Source organism: Maniola hyperantus, chromosome 9 (genome assembly GCF_902806685.2).
Source record: "Maniola hyperantus chromosome 9, iAphHyp1.2, whole genome shotgun sequence".
In the NCBI taxonomy this organism is placed as follows: domain Eukaryota; kingdom Metazoa; phylum Arthropoda; class Insecta; order Lepidoptera; family Nymphalidae; genus Maniola; species Maniola hyperantus.
In genome coordinates, this window is record NC_048544.1 from 5068307 (window position 1) to 5084655 (window position 16349).

At 36.3% G+C, this 16349-nt stretch overlaps 2 protein-coding genes and 1 long non-coding RNA gene across 5 annotated transcripts in view; all 3 read left to right on the forward strand.

Moving 5' to 3' along the window:
* LOC117984903 (zinc finger protein OZF-like) overlaps window positions 1-16349 on the forward strand; it is a 228809-nt gene that overhangs the window by 200935 nt on the left and 11525 nt on the right. The window lies entirely within an intron of this gene.
* LOC138402743 (uncharacterized) lies at window positions 2155-3783 on the forward strand. The gene is made up of 2 exons (XR_011237088.1): window positions 2155-3474; window positions 3702-3783. It is a non-coding gene; the product is annotated as an uncharacterized lncRNA (long non-coding RNA).
* On the forward strand, window positions 3916-15828 carry LOC117984905 (WASH complex subunit 2-like). Of its 3 annotated transcripts, none has more exons than XM_069500614.1 (13): window positions 3916-4128; window positions 4296-4407; window positions 4920-5017; window positions 5405-5492; window positions 5897-6027; window positions 6411-6499; window positions 7146-7273; window positions 7664-7795; window positions 7921-8005; window positions 9187-9431; window positions 9921-10049; window positions 10137-13203; window positions 13495-15828. In XM_069500614.1, the coding sequence occupies exons 2-13, from the start codon at window positions 4312-4314 to the stop codon at window positions 13593-13595; spliced, it is 4389 nt and encodes a 1462-aa protein (XP_069356715.1). In that variant the 5' UTR covers window positions 3916-4128; window positions 4296-4311; the 3' UTR covers window positions 13596-15828. The 3 variants fall into 3 exon arrangements, with proteins under 3 accessions (XP_069356715.1, XP_069356717.1, XP_069356714.1); XM_069500616.1 differs by having other exon boundaries at window positions 3916-4063; window positions 4290-4407; XM_069500613.1 differs by having other exon boundaries at window positions 3916-4063.

Below are 16349 nucleotides of genomic sequence, written 5' to 3' on the forward strand. Positions count from 1 at the left end.
ACAAGACCTTATATCCTTAATTAACCTGCATAGTCCTGTCATGGTTGCCATCTCGGAGACATGGCTGAGGCCTGGAGCCCGATTTCGGGTCCCTGGTTTCTTCTGTTTGCGGGATGACAGGGATGACGGCTATGCAGGTAGTGCCTTATTCATTCGGCACAATCTCCCCTTTTCTTCAATTCCTATCCCCTCTCACAGTAATCAGATTAATGCTGTTGCTGTGAGAGCTGTAAATATTTCCTTCCTCTCTTTGTATATCCCTCACCCAACCCCCTCCCTGATTCCAGAAATTGAAAGTATCCTTTCCTCTCTCCCCAGTCCGACTGTGATTATGGGTGACTTTAACACCCACCACACTTTGTGGGGGTGTTATAACTGTGACGGGTTCGCTCCGTCGTTGGTTGACATTTTTGAGGATATGAACCTTTGTATCCTGAATGATGGCTCCCCGACTCGCAGAGTTTACCCCAATCAGAACCCAAAATCTGCAGTAGATCTATCTCTTTCTTCAACTTCTCTTGCATCTCAGCTATCCTGGCAAACTCTTCCTAGTACCTATGGTAGCGACCACTTCCCTATCATCCTAACTATGAATAATAGAACAATTCCTTCCCCCAACCCTAACCCCTTGTTAAAATATAAATTGCACAAAGCAGATTGGTCCCGCTATGCTCAAACCGTGGATGACCTGATGGACTCTCTACCTGATCTTCCGTGTGATGGTGACCTCTTGATTTACTATGATCACTTCGTCAAATCTCTTATTTCTTCGGCCGACTCCAATATTCCCCGTAAAAATCCTTCTGTCTCAAATCATTTGCCTTCCCCTCCCTGGTGGGATGAGGAATGCAAAGATTTGTTCAAGCAGAGAGTGGCAGCAGAGAAAGAGTACTCAGCTCATATGACAGAAGAAAATTTTATTAAATATAAGCGTATTGATGCCAAAACAAAAAGAATGGTTTCAAAAAAGAAAAAGTTTGGCTGGACTAAGTTCTGCGAATCACTTAACCCTAGATCTCCCTCTTCGATTGTTTGGTTAAACATAAGAAGATTCCGCAGAACCCTTAACTACTCCGATCCAAGCTCCAACGATCCCTCTGAATGGCTTAGTACTTTTGCTGACAAACTTGCTCCTCCGTCTGTTCCCCATCAGGACGAATTCCCTGTTTTTACACCAGCACCCATTATGGGCGAAATGGATGCCCCCTTTTCCTTTTCAGAGCTTCAGATTGCTCTCGGTGGGCTAAAAGACTCAACCCCAGGGGAAGATGGTGTGCCCTACTCTTTTTTGGTAAATTTAAATGAAAACTCTAAACATCGCTATCTAAATTTAATTAACGGTTTTTTTGAAAAAGGAATAATCCCAGATTCCTGGAAGTCCCAAATAGTGATCCCACTTCTTAAGCCTGGGAAAAAAGCTTCAGACCCTAATTCATACAGGCCTATTGCACTGTCGTCCACATTAGCGAAGGTTACGGAGGTCCTCCTTAAAAACCGATTGGAATGGATAATGGAAAGCAGAGGAATACTGGCCCCTTCACAGTTTGGTTTCCGCAAGGGTCTCAGTACAGCAGACAGTCTCAGTATACTCACTACAGACATTCGAACTGCCTTTGGTAAGGGTGAATACCTTGTGGGTGTCTTTCTCGATGTAGCTTCTGCATATGATAATGTACTTCTTCCGTTGCTCAGGCAAAAGCTGCACCAGCTGAGTGTACCGCCGAGGATATCACATTTCATATGTAACCTGCTTGCTGGCAGGTCAGTTGTGGTAAAACACCAGTCATCCACTCTCCCCCCCAGACTAGTCTGGAAAGGTCTTCCCCAAGGCTCTGTTCTCAGTCCTCTGCTATACAGCATATATACCCAAGATCTAGAAATGTCTGTAAATAATTTTTGTAACATCTTGCAGTATGCTGACGATATCGTCCTCTATCATAGCTCAGGCTCTGTAGAGGAAATATCCCAATGTCTTAACTCTGCTTTGTATTATCTAGGGCAGTGGCTCTCTGACCACGGCCTATCTTTGTCAGTGGCTAAATGCCAAGCAGTCGTGTTTACGAGGAAGCGATCTATCCCTAACTTTAACTTTTATTATGAGGGTCAACTCATCAACTTGGTAGATAAGGCAAAGTTCCTTGGAGTTAGTTATTCTCGATTACAGACTGAACGGATTGGCTCATACCGAATATATAATTAATAAATGTGAAAAGGGCATCAATGTTCTACGTGCGGTGGCGGGAGTTTGGTGGGGTGCTCATCCCTACTCCCTCAAACTCTTATATAATGCTTTGGTTCGTAGCCACATTGATTACTGCTCATTTGTATTAGACCCCTTAAATAAAACTGTGTCTGAGAAGTTGAATAAAATTCAGTACCGTTGCCTCAGAATCATTCTGGGTGCAATGAAGTCTTCCCCCACTAACGCTCTACAGGTTGAATGTGTTGATCCTCCTTTACATCTCCGACGGCAATACCTATGTGACCGCTTTGTCAGCAAAATGTTACAGCTTTCCTCTCACCCATTGTGGACCAAATTGGACCAGTTATCACAAGTCCTTAGCACACGCAATCCTTCCTCCTACCTATTGGATAGTTTCCGTAAGTTTACCAATCTCCCTCATCCCTTGTTATCTTTATCAAAAAATCCTCTATTCTCCACATCATATGAAGCCCTGGTATTCAATCCCTCTGTGGTTACTGATCTTGGTTTGGTCAAAGGTGCCCCTGATACTAACTCAAAATTTCAAAGCTTAGTTCATCAAAATTGGTCAAATCATCTTCTTATCTACACCGATGCTTCAAAAATGTCCACAGAAAGTTGTGTCGGTGCAGCCTGCTGGGTGCCCAGGTTTAAAATAATTCTACAATTCCAATGCCCTCCTGAGTCTTCGGTGTTTACAGGAGAGGCCATTGCCTTATTAGAAGCAATCCTGTTTACCCGCTCCCATAACATGAAACAAACTGTTATTTTTACTGACTCTCTTAGTTGCTTGTTATCCATTAAGGAAAACCCATTCAGGAGTAAATCAAGATTTCCCATTATTCTACAGATTAGGGAAGCTCTGTTCTCCTGTCATCAAAATGGAATAGCTTTAACACTTGTCTGGATTCCAGGTCACTCTGGCATTGCAGGCAACGAAACGGCTGACTCTTGCGCTAAATCTGCTGTACAAACGGGTTCCCATGAACATTTTAAAACCATTTCCCAAGATCTGAGTGCATTATCTAAAACATATCTGGACAAGTCCTGGAACACATACTGGAATGAATCAAAATCGGTTAAAGGTAAATTCTATGCCTCAGTTCAACCGGATATTCCAAGGCGCCCATGGTTCTTCTCCCATAGATACGCAGACAGGTGGGTTACCTCCACAATATGTCGCTTACGCCTTGGTCATTCCTGCACACCTGTCCATCTGCACAAGATCAGAGTTAGAGATCACTCCCTGTGTGAATGTGGCTTAGACGAAGGTACTATTTCCCATATATTCTTTTCTTGTCCTAAACTTCTTCACCCCCTCTATGATGTCCTTCCTCCAAAATTTCCCCGTCCAGTAAATGTTGAGTGTTTGTTAATGTCTGTTTTTAGTCGTTACTGTAAATTCTTATGTAAATATGTCAAATATAATAATATTAAGCTGTAAATATTTATGTAATATAGTGTGTATTTTGTGTACCTAATAATTGTGTTGTTCCAGGCCTGAAACTAACCCTATACAATAATATATTATTCTTTGAAAAAACCTGCTACTTATAAATTATCCAAATTAATAGATAGTCTTCTTCCCAGCTATCACCAACCATTCGTATCGTGTCTCTTCAATTCCACACGACATTGGCGAAGTAAATTGCGCCCGCTTGGTGCAGCTGCGCGCCATTAAAAAAAAAAAAAAAAAAAAAAAAAAAATTGTAGGAGAGTGTACACAAAATTTATAATTACTTTTTGTTTTGTTAGTGATTTAGTGGTAATTTAGAAAGTTTACAGTTATTGTTCAGCGAGTGCACTACTTTATAAACTTTCTACAGTACGAAATTGTAATGTGAAGTGTCATACAAATCGGTAAGTGCAAAAATTTCTTTCACACGGGTAGTCCTCATTAGGGAGTTTTTATGTTTTACGATTAGGTATAACAACCGATGTATTTTATATTTACTATCGCTTAGACGCCCACTTATGTGGCTTCTATGTTACATTATACAAATACACAGTTTTGCGGATTAAAGCTTCAAGGACAGAGAACATTCATTTTTACTAGCATTTTTCAGTTTTTGATATTCACGTAAAGTTTCAGGTTTATAAAAGGAATCATGGAGGCAGACACAGCGTCTCTCCGTAAGGCAGCTCCAAACTGGAACTTAGCTGGAGACAAGCAGTTACTGGAAATGCTACAGAAAATACATCTGGTTTGTAATATTTTACTCAATATTTTTTTAGGCCAACTTATGGTTTTTATAATATGTCAAAACTTTACTACCAGTTAGTAAAGCAAGTTCTACTGAGAGTTGTGGGAAAGAAAATGCAGTTCCTCATTAGTTACAAAATCCACATCCTCATTAGATACAAAATCAAGTATCCTTATTCAACAAGTTCACTGGTGTAGTGGTTGGTCGTGGGACTGTGGCCCTATGAGTAGGATATCCTAGGTCTAATCTTTCCTTTGTACTAGTTAGCCTATCATCAAAGTTTGAATGCTACAAAGTGATAATCGCAATCACCTTTGATTGACTGAAAAGCTCTTGCTATTGACTGAATTGCACAGTTGCAGCAAAAATCCTATAAATTCAGCTCATTCTAACAACATTGATTGTAGAAATGTGATATAAACAACTTTGTGACCTCACAACTGCCCTAATCAAACTAAGAACTAATTTTTTTTGCTAATGTCGATTTCTAAGATGTTTTCTATATTTTCCAGAAAATAATGACAAAATGTGAGGAGGCTAATGTGAAATTGGATGCTATGGTAGATGCGCTTGATAATGCCAGTATAGATCTACAAAATGTAAATAATAAGTAAGTTTTTTAGTTCAGTGAAATAAGAGTTATTGGAGTTTACGAATTGAAAAGTTGATATGCCATCAAATAAAAACTCTTCAAATTAAAACTAAATTGCTCATTGTGGCTAATTCCGTTGTACACAATCTCTAAACTAAACTAAAATGGCACGTCTAAGTCTATTGCTATCTCTTTCATAATGTTGCTTGCGGTAAAGGTTAATATATTAATAACACTAGGTTTAGACCTGTTAATTTAGTTTAGTTTAGAGATTGTGTACAAGAGAATCGGTCCCACTATTAGTGTAATATTGGACTAAACAGTGGACTTTCAATCGCACCATCTACATAACAATCAGATTGAATAGTTACCTTATTAAACTAAAATTTGTGTGTTTTTCTGTAGATTCATGGCTTTGAGTAACAGTCAATTTGTGGAAAGCAGAGTTTACGATTATGATGTTGATGTCTCAACTGAAGAAAGCGTTGCAAAGGTATTATTATAAGTACTATGTGTTTTATTTAAGAAGAGCACTGCCATATTTTAAATGTAATATCAAACTTGTACTTAATTGTAAATGTAAATACATTCAGGATTTCTTTAATATCATGGATTTTTTTTAAATAATTCCATTGGCCCATTTGTTGCGTAATTTGATTGTTCTTGGCGATTGATGGCTAATGTGTATATGCTGTTTTAAAATTTCACCTACAACCTTTGATGTTTATATGAGAATCTGTTCACTTGTTCATAAATTAGCAGCCAGCCAACATTGGCCCACAAGTGGACAAAATACACTAAGTGTCTCTGCACATTTTTGCAGAATGCAAGGCCAAATCCAGTATGTAAAAGTTTGTTTAGATGGAATGCACTAACAAACAAATGCGTCCCTTTCAGGTTGAATCACCTAAAGTAGATGCAGAGAGTGAAATAGCAAAATTAAAGAGCAGTTTACAGAAATTAGAGCAAATGCATGAACCTGTTCACATATTGGACAGTGACAGTTCTGATGATGAAGATGATGGAAGGTGAGTCATCAGCACAAAGTAATCCTAAAATGATTGTAAAAAAAATATCCATAAAATGTCTGTCTGTCTATCTGTCTTTTCACTGCCCAGCCTCTTAACCGATTCAGAGAAAAAATACAGAGATATCTTGCTACTAGGCTACTTTTTATTCCAGAAAATAAAAGAGTTCCCACAGGATTTTTCTTTTTTATTCTATTACAAGTTAGTCCTTAATTACATTCTCACTTGATGGTAATTGATGAAGCGGGCTAACTTGAAAGGGGCAAGGTAGTTTTTATTAAACTCATACCCTTTATGGGTTTTTACACAGCATCATACCGGAAATCTGCTTTTTTTGCATGGGCTGCATTGAGTTATTATAGTTTTGTAAAATTATATTTCAGAATAATATTAAAACCAAAAGAGATTTATTCACATCGCCCACTGCCGTACATCATTGGCTCACAAGCTTGGAAGAACAAGTGGCATGCCGGTAAGATCTTATTCTTCCTCATCCTAGTATAAAGTGTAATAGGGATTCACTGGGATTTATCTATGAAGTTCCAGTTATAACATAGACAGAGTAAAAAATCCAGACAAAGGAACGTTTGCTTTCTCATTCACACTAAACTACTACTTGTGTTACTAATGTTACTAATGTTTTAAACAGAGACGCAGCTAACCTAGTTTTTGTCCCTTATCGTGTAACCGATTTTTTTCAAGGAATACTTTAGTTGCAAAACAAATTTTGAGAATTCGTGGCATTTTTCGTCATTATATTTCTCATTAGTTATTTACTTGTTTTCACATAAAAAATGTTTAATACAAATATTGTTGAGCGGTTTATACAAATATTGACTGCTAAACAATCGTGTTATTCATCGTTACGTCGGGCTATCGCTATCTCAGTCGCGGTTACACAGTACTTTAGTCTAGCTTTTTTATTCAGTCTACGGTGTCAACATTCAATGTACTCTGTGGTGTCAACTCACAATATTTGAGCAAAAACTTTTCGTGAAAGTAGATTGGATGTCGATCACATAAGGATGCGAATGTTCCCGGTTTCTCGCTGCCCTGTGGTAGAATGGTAAATGTATGTGGTTTTCTCCTCATGGTGTATTGATTTCAATGTGTTATAGGGCTGATACAAGAGGAGAGTGACAGTGACAGTTCAGTATCTAAACAAGACAATATCGGGATATATAATGATGAATATTCAGAATCTGAGCCAGAAACAGCACCGACGGATAAACTTGCACACAGAACGGTAAGTATTTGATATACTAATAATATGTAAACCAAAAAATAAAAGTATATCAAAAAATAAAATTTTATCTTTATGTATTAAATTTCATGACAAAAGTACGATTTAAGTCCTTATTTCAAAGGTGAACCGTACTTTTGACATGATAGTTGACTTATAGAGTTATAATGGCGCGTGAGAAGTAATTTTGTACAAAGTGTTTGTTTGTTTGTCTTTCTACTAACCTAAAATCCTCCCCTATTGATATCCCTTTTATAATGCTTTCTGTGGAAAAGGACAACTTTAGATTTAGATCTGAGGTAGAGTTTAGTACAGTTTAGAGATGGTGTATAACAGAATTAGCCCCATTCTCGAATAAAGTCATATAGTCTCCTATAAAAATATTTTACACAGATATCATCTTCATCAATGGAATCGGAGTTGACGTCACAACCACAAGCAACCAGTGAGGTTCCCAGGCAACCAGCGAAACCTGCCGATATTGCCGCGGAATTGGCGAGGCGATTGGGAGGCCAACATGAACAGGTAAGATACATAGTTAATATAATAAATAATAGATTATTATGTATATCTATTGGGGTGCTAAAAAGCGGTGATAGCACAGCCCTAGTATGTAGCTCTTCAATAGTTAAATCATTCCTTGTTTACAGTTGCCTGCTAGTGACACTGTGCCTATAGAGACTCCTCCTGAGCCGACAACCAAAAAGGTTTATAGAGTGGAGAAACCTGCTCCAAGTATGTATTTTTTTTAATTAGATACTAGATAGTGCCCGCGGCTTTGTCCACTTGTATTCCGATTTTCAAAATCCTGTGGAATCTCTTTGATTTTCTGGTAGCAAAAAGTAGCCTTTGTCACTCTCCAAGTCTTCAACTATACCCATTTATAAAATCAGGTCAATCCGTTGCTCCGTTGCGGCGTGATTGAAGGACAAACCAATAAACCAACAAACAAACTCACTTTCGCATTTATAATATAGGTAGTGATGATATCTAAATATATAAAAGGAAAAGATGTCTGACTGACTAACTGATCTATCAACGCACAGGTTAAACTACTGGATGGATCGGGCTGAAATAGGGCATGCAGATAGCTATTATGATGTAGGCATCCGCTAAGAAAGGATTTTTGAAAATTCAAACTAGGAGGGTGTAATAGGGGTTTGAAATTTGTGTAGTCCACGCGGATGAAGTCGCGAGCATAAGCTAGTTATCTATACTTCCATACTAATATTATAAATGCAAAAGTGTGTCTGTCTGTCTGCTAGCTTTTCACGGCCCAACAGATTAACCGATTTTGATGAAATTCGGCACAGAGTTAGCTTACATCCCGGGGAAGAACATAGACCCCGGAAAATCAAAGAGTTCCCACGGGAATTAAAAAAAAACTAAATCCAAGCGGACAAAGTCGCGGGCATCATCTAGTATAATAATATTGTAATTATGTAAAAAACTTTTGAGTTTCAAGTAAAATTGCTAGCTTACAACCAGATTCTAGGTCACTGGTTTTGGCCTTTCTCTTTCTTATTTACCCATTCTGGCGCTCATGCTTAAAGCATGCTTAAATGATTTGCTTTTCGTACATTTGTAGAATTCATATCCATACTACAGACCGGTCAGTATTACTTTTACTTGTGCCCTGCCGTCATGTTGGCACCATTGCTTTGTATTCCATTGAACATACGGTTTATTATTGTGTGATTTCAATGGTGCCAACATAACGTCCGGGGATAAGTTATAGTAAATGGTCTGTAATATTATAAACTAGCTGGTGCCCTCGACTAGTTGTAATAAATGGTGTTTAGTCTTTACACTACAAATAGCCGGGACTTATATTTTGGGCCAACCAAAATGTCATTATAAAATGATTTCATTTCAAACGCTTTTGACTGTACCTACTTACTTATTTTTTATTTTAGCTACAATTTTCGCCGACGAACCGCCACCTCTAGATGACTATCAATCCTACAAATCCGACTACACGGACGACGATGATATATTCGCGGAGTTGCATAAGAAACCTAATCCCAATGCAAATAGAAGTCAGAATCGTGCGGCCAAGGATTTGTTTGGTGGTCTCAATGATAATATCGTCGATGATCTGTTCGGTGAAGTGGAAACCCGTGACAATGATATAGGAAATGTGGACTATCAAGATGAAAAAGTAAGTATGATAAAATCTATCTTCCTATTTTTTTAATTTTTGGACTAGCGCTTGGCTGCAATCAGACCTGCTGGCAAGTGATGATGCAGCCTAAGATGTAGCACCCTTGCCTAGAAGATGCCTATTCACTCTTGACTTGAAGGTACCTATAATATTAAAAGTGAAGGCGAAAACTGATGCCGGAAGGGCGTTCCAAATCCTAGCAGTTTGAATGATGACCGAATAACACTTAGTCATTCACTTGTATTCAGAAGCCTAAGGAGTTTAATCGAAGAAAAAATCGTGAGACAAATTTCATATATTTTAACAGACTGACACACTGTTAAAGTTAACTTGAAAAATTTCACTCAGGGCTCCGATCTTCTGAAATCATAACTTTACCAAAATGCAGTAGTAACGAAACTTTAAAATAAATTTGATTAATTTAATTAACATACTCATTATTTTACTCCTGACAATTAAATGCTTTACTTATATTTGCTTTTTTAGGCAAGTGCCAGTGGCAGGGAGAAAACACCTCTATTTAATGAGAGCCAGGAATCAAATTTGGTCATCGAAAAACCTGTGCCTAAACAGAGACCAATAGAAACCAAAGCTGAGGCTGAAGGTGCAGTTAAAGTAAGTAAAGTTTAATATAAAGGCTATAGCTATTATGAACGAAGCTTTTCAATTGATCATGTGAAAAGACCAAAGTTTTTGTTACAGAAACCAGTTGGTGGTATATCTCTATTTGGAACCAACAAAGGTGCAGAAAGCATTGGTGCAGCCATTTTGAAGAGAAATCAAAGAAAATCTTCAACTTCTGATGAAGACACAAGTAATACAGAAAATAAAGAAAAAACAAAAACAAATGAAGAACCAGTGAATAAAATAATCGAAGACTTATTTAATAAACCTTCGAAGATGATGACTAAGAAGAAGGAAATCAAAAGAAAGGAAGAGCCTGAAAAAGTTAAACCTGCGAAAGATAAAATAGATCTATTTAGTGATAACCTTTTCGACGATATTGATGATATTTTTACTACAAATATTGTTACTAAACCGAAAGACCATAAACTTCAAAAATCTATTTTCGATGATGACGATCTATTTGCCGATATAACTATAAAGAAGCCTGAGAAACATAGTAATAAAAGTGATACAAAAAATGTGTTTGATAGCAATGATGATTTATTTAACGAAAATGAAAATAGTTTAAACACTGAAGTTAAAATTCCTAGTAATCCTATAAATGTTGACATAAATGATATTGCCGAAGAAACTCTTAATGCTAAAGTGGAAAGTGATAAGAAATCAAAACAAACTGCGCATAAAAGTTTATTTGATGATGACAGTGAAGATGATCTATTTTCAGATGTCAAAACAGTCCGTAAAATTAGCAAGTCTCAAAATCCTAAAATTGATAATGTTAAAGAGGCGGAAGTGACATTAGGAAGTGAAAATAAATCTTCGAATACAAAAACTGTAACAAACGATGTAAATAACTTATCGAATAAATCAGAAAGCAAAAGTTTATTAAAATCAATTAATTCAAAAACTCAATTAGAAAGCCCTTCTCTTTTTGATGACGATGAATTCGATGATTTATTTACTGCATCAACAAAATTAAGTACTGAACAAAATAACTTAAGCAATCTAGAAGACGTTGAACATATTATTATTGAAGATGCAAAAAACACAGAAAATATTGAATCAAATAAAACCATGCGTAAAGAAGTAATACCACAGATAAATGATAATAATGCACATAGCGAAAATAAAATTTCAGAATCACGTGATATTATTGCAAAAAGTAATATACTGGTAGATGAAACAAACAAAGGTCATATTTTAGATGATAAAGATAAGGCTAAATTATCACAACCTGAAGAAAATTTTGCCGATGTAAACGACGAAGAGATATTAGACCAAAAACAAGATACTAGAATTTCATACTTTGCAGATGTAGATGATAATTCTAAAAAATCAGAGCAATTAAAACATTCTGAAACTTTAAATGAAGATGTTGAAAATATTCTACCCCCAGATTCAATACCCGAATGCTCAAAATTGGAGTCTACCGAACCAAGCATATTAAATGATATATTTCCCGATATGCCTCCTGAGTTTGAAAAACCTTTAGAACCAAAGAAAAGTAAAAACGTAAACGCTTTATTCGATGATGATTCTGACGATGAAGCGCTGTTTTTTAAAAAGAATGAAGCTGTAAGTGATGAAAAACCAGAACTGAATTTTAGTGGTGATAGATTTGGAATATTTCATGATGAGCCGCCTGAGATTGATATAGATTTTTCTCAGAAACCTTTAAAAAATAACATCAACACTTTAGGTGAACTGACTGATGATGACTTATTTGGAAGTTCGCCTTCATTACAAGCACAACATACAGTCAAAAATGTTGAAATAGATAATATCAAAGAAGTAAATGATTCACATAAAAATGTATTTCTAATTGATGACGATAAGTTGATGAATGTAGTTGATATCACAAAACTAATTGAAGATTCCAAAGAAAGTGACAAAAACCAGGAAATAAATGTTTCCAAACTTCTAGAAAGCTTCGAAGAAAATACTAAAATGGATTCGTCCGAAGACATAAGTGACAAACCAAAAGTTAGCGAATCTGAAATGCTTGCAAATGAAGATCTAATAGACGAAATTGAACCAGTAAAATCAATAGGAAAATTAAAGCCCATGAATTTCAATATAAACGTAAACAGTTTACTTCCTGGAGCTTCTTTAAAGAAGTCAAAAACAAGCGAAGAAACTGACGGTCAGGCTATATCGACAAAAAGTAATGAAGAATTAAATATACATAGTTTTGAAAAGACTGAATCGAAAATGGTGAAATCCGTTAGTTTCGACGGAGATCCAGACTCAGAAATTTTAGATAATAATTTCTCAAAGCAAAGAGCGAAAATTCAAGTCAAACGACGACCATCTTCTAGGAGAGCTCGATTAGAAGCAGTTAGAAAATCACGGATTGAACTTGCATCAGATTCCACTGATAATTCTAGTTCTTTTGATGAACCTCCTAATAAAGAAGTAGTTAATAGAGAAAGGCTTGAAGCCACAGTTGATTCAAATATGACACAAACAAAATCTAGTAGTGACACTTTTAAAGAAAATAGAAGTACATCAGATATTCCAACTTCTACAAATGTAATTAGTCCTTGGCCAAAAACGTTACATATAGAAAGAGATAATTTTATTGATACAAAAACCACTCAAGCAGACATTAAATCAAAAGTAGTTTATATTTTAAATGACGAAGACATATTTAATGATATCCATCCTAAACAAGAAGACAATAATGAAAGTAAAAAGGTGCAGATTGAAAACGTACTCAACGTTGTCGACGACGATGATGAAAGTTTATTCAAAACACCCAATATATCGACTTTAGGTAAAGCTTATGAAAATAAAACTGTATACAGCTCAGATGACCTAAAACCAGAGCCCAAAACCACTGTGTCAAAAGGAAGTTTACAAAAAGCTAGTGGAAATGTAACAGATAATTTACCTAAAACTAAAAAGTCACTTTTTGATGATCTAAGTGACGATGAAAATGAATTATTCGGTGGTAGCAAAAAGCCCCCAGTACAAAAAGCTAATACATTTGATTCTGATAGCGAGGGTGAATTATTCGTTAAGAGTAAAAGAGATAGCACAACTGTTGAACTTAAAAAAGAGACTGTTAAAGGATCCCTATTTGGCGATGAGAGTGATGACGACAGTGATTTGTTTGGTGTTAAAGCAAAAAAAACATCAGGTAAATTTTTGTGATATTATGTATAAATAAATCCGAAAAGGTGTCTGTTTGTTATTTACTTTTTGACGCCTCAAATGGTCGTTTTAAGATCCACGTGGAAAAAATCGCTGACATTATGCTAACATTAAAGCTGTCTACAATCTACATTTAGACTCTGGGGGCGTTCCAAGTATTTTCAAGTATTTACTTGTAGTATTTTGGTTGATTTCTTCGGATATCATTCTTTAATGATTTATTCTCTAAGTTAGTAATGTATCTATCTTAGTATTAATTCGCACCTACCTTTTGCAGGAAATGTAAGACAAAATATACGAAAACCAAAAGAAGTGGCAGCTAAAACATCGGAGCCAGTTTTTGAAGACCCCTTATCTATGTTTGGTGATGCCAGCTGAAAATTGTATTATTAGGAAATTGTAAAACGAATATTACTTTTATAGAGATTATTTTTAACTATATAATGCTGACCAAGCAAAGTAGACGAATGGCAAACGTGACCTCAGCCGCTCATTTTATAGATACAGATAGCAAATTATGATTAGCGTAACACGTGCGAACTGCGAGTGTATTGATACTGCGAACGGTAGTAAGGGGAACGCAGTACTTGAGGCGGTATCATGAAGTGAAGTAATGGAGAGGTCACTTCTAATACTACTTCTCGCTATCCCACTTCGACTAACAAATTAGAGCGTGGGGTCCGATCTTTCTCTCTCGCTCGGCAGTCGACGTGGGATAGCGATAAGTAGGTTTTGCTTCAAGTAGGCGTTACGAATAGGCAATCCAGGTATATATTATGCATTCATAAGCGTTATACAGACTTATATAATATTATGGATTCATGGACGGTCTCGGAGAATTCAACCGCAAAGAGTCCGCATATACAAGGTTTTGTATGAAACAAAATCGTCAAATGTTGGCGGGGGACAGGGGAGAATGCTTTGTTGTGATGGGTGGATTCAAAAGTCACTTAATCGAGACAATGAAGTCACGCCTACGTAGTGATGGGAATGGGACGTCGAACGTTTTTATCGATATGATGAAAATAAAACAAAATTCAAACTAAAATTAATTTTATTAAAATATTAATTATAACCTTTTATTTAACTTACAATGTTTTTAAATAATATGTCCTTCCGTTCAAAAATTATTTCTACCCAATCGTCTAGTTGGCTTGGTCGGCTAGTATCACTTGTTAATATTAATGATTACTGGTTATTTTAACTTTTAACACTTGCAAAAGTTTATGAGATTCTTTATTATATTGTTATAACAGTTTAGTATGTAAAAATGCTACTTACTATTTATTTATGTGTTCTTAAATAAGCATTATAATTTATAACGCAACCATTTAAAGACTTCTAAATATTCAAATCATATTTTAATAAAATGAAATTATCAGTAACCAATTTTCCAATGTCAAAAAAATATTTTTTATTTTAAACAGTTTATCTAGTTTAAAAAATTATAAAATAAGTATAGAAAATTAACTTATTGTTATTATTATATAATGCAATCAATCATTCCGTAAATTTAAATGTAAATCATGTAGACAAATAAAGCGTTTTACAGTGTGTTATTGAAACAAATTAATATAAATATACCAAGATTTTGTATCAAAATAAAATCACGCATCTATGTTTTTAAAGTAAAACTCGTGTAAAAATCGACAGTACATTTTTTACTATAGTTACGTACTATTTTTTGTACGCCTTTAATGTTAGACGCGCTTTTAACATGATGTTAAATCAGAGTTTTATACAGATGTATACTTTGCAATTAGTAATGCATGATTTATTATTTCTAGATTGTGTGACTTCAATACCAAGACATAGTACGCGACAGGTCGAGATGGCAATCGGGGTATGAAGCGGGGGGACGCCCGCACACCCGCACGTCACCCGCGTTCGTCTGCACCAGGTTAGCGCGGGGGGTGTGCGGGGCGTTCCCTCCCCGATTGCCATCTCGATCTGTTGCGGACTATAAAAGTTTTAAAAAAACCCGACTGCGGTTTGAACTGCATCATTTTCAGCCTGCATTTTCGCATAAAATCTCCCATTTTCAATTTTTTATGAATTTCATGTACCTACCTAGACACTCGCGCCATCAAGACGAATCTATTGACGTATCATTTATCAAAAGCTGTTGAATAGTTACGAGCTGATATACATACATACAGGTTAAACACATAACCCTCCTTTTAGGCTTCGCCGCAGTCGGGTAAAAATGGCAAATTATGATTTTATATAAAACTAGCTTATGCTCGCGACTTCGTCGGCGTGGACTACAAAATTTCAAAACCCTATTTCACCCCCTTAGGAGTTGAATTTTCAAAAATCCTTTCTTAGCGGATGCCTACGTCATAATAGCTATCTGCATGCCAAATTTCAGCCCGATCTGTCCAGTAGTTTGAGCTGTGCGTTGATAGATCAGTCAGTCAGTCACCTTTTCCTTTTATATATATAGACTAATTTGAAGCGTAAAATACCTACTTTTGCATTTGTGGATTGCAAAGTTGATACTTAGTAGAAAGCCAATAGGTGGTTTTTAGAAATTGTTAAAGCTGTAACTAAGTGCCTATGTAATATTGTGTTAAGTTTGTATGAATTTAATATAATAAACTTAACTGTTGGTATTTCTGTTTAATGTTGTTTCTAGCTTATGCTGCTTATGCGATTTCGTCCGCGTGGACTGCACATTTTAAACCCCTATTATTTTACACCATTAGTACATGTGGCACATCACTATTTTACTGACAGTTTTGTAGTCTATGCTCTATGAATATTTCATCCAGTGTTCCAGGGATTCTCCCCATTTTGAGGCAAAATGACTATATATTAGGTGCGATTTAGGTTTTTCTTTATTTTGACGGGCATTTGGGGTAGTTAAAGCCTTATCTAATTACTATACAAATTATGCCCGCGTGGAATGGTGCCAAGAAATCTGGCTGCATTCCCGCGCTGGACAGCCAGGCTGATCCGTAAGATGAGCCAGCCCTTTTGTTCAGCATGTGTTCCTTAGTGCTAAACACTGTATACGAGACATGTCATCGCGAGTCTCAACTCCATGGCCACAGGATCTCTACGGCAAATGAAACAAAAATGTAACTCTCGATAATCAGAGAGTCATATTTGCGCCCGCTTGACGTTTCA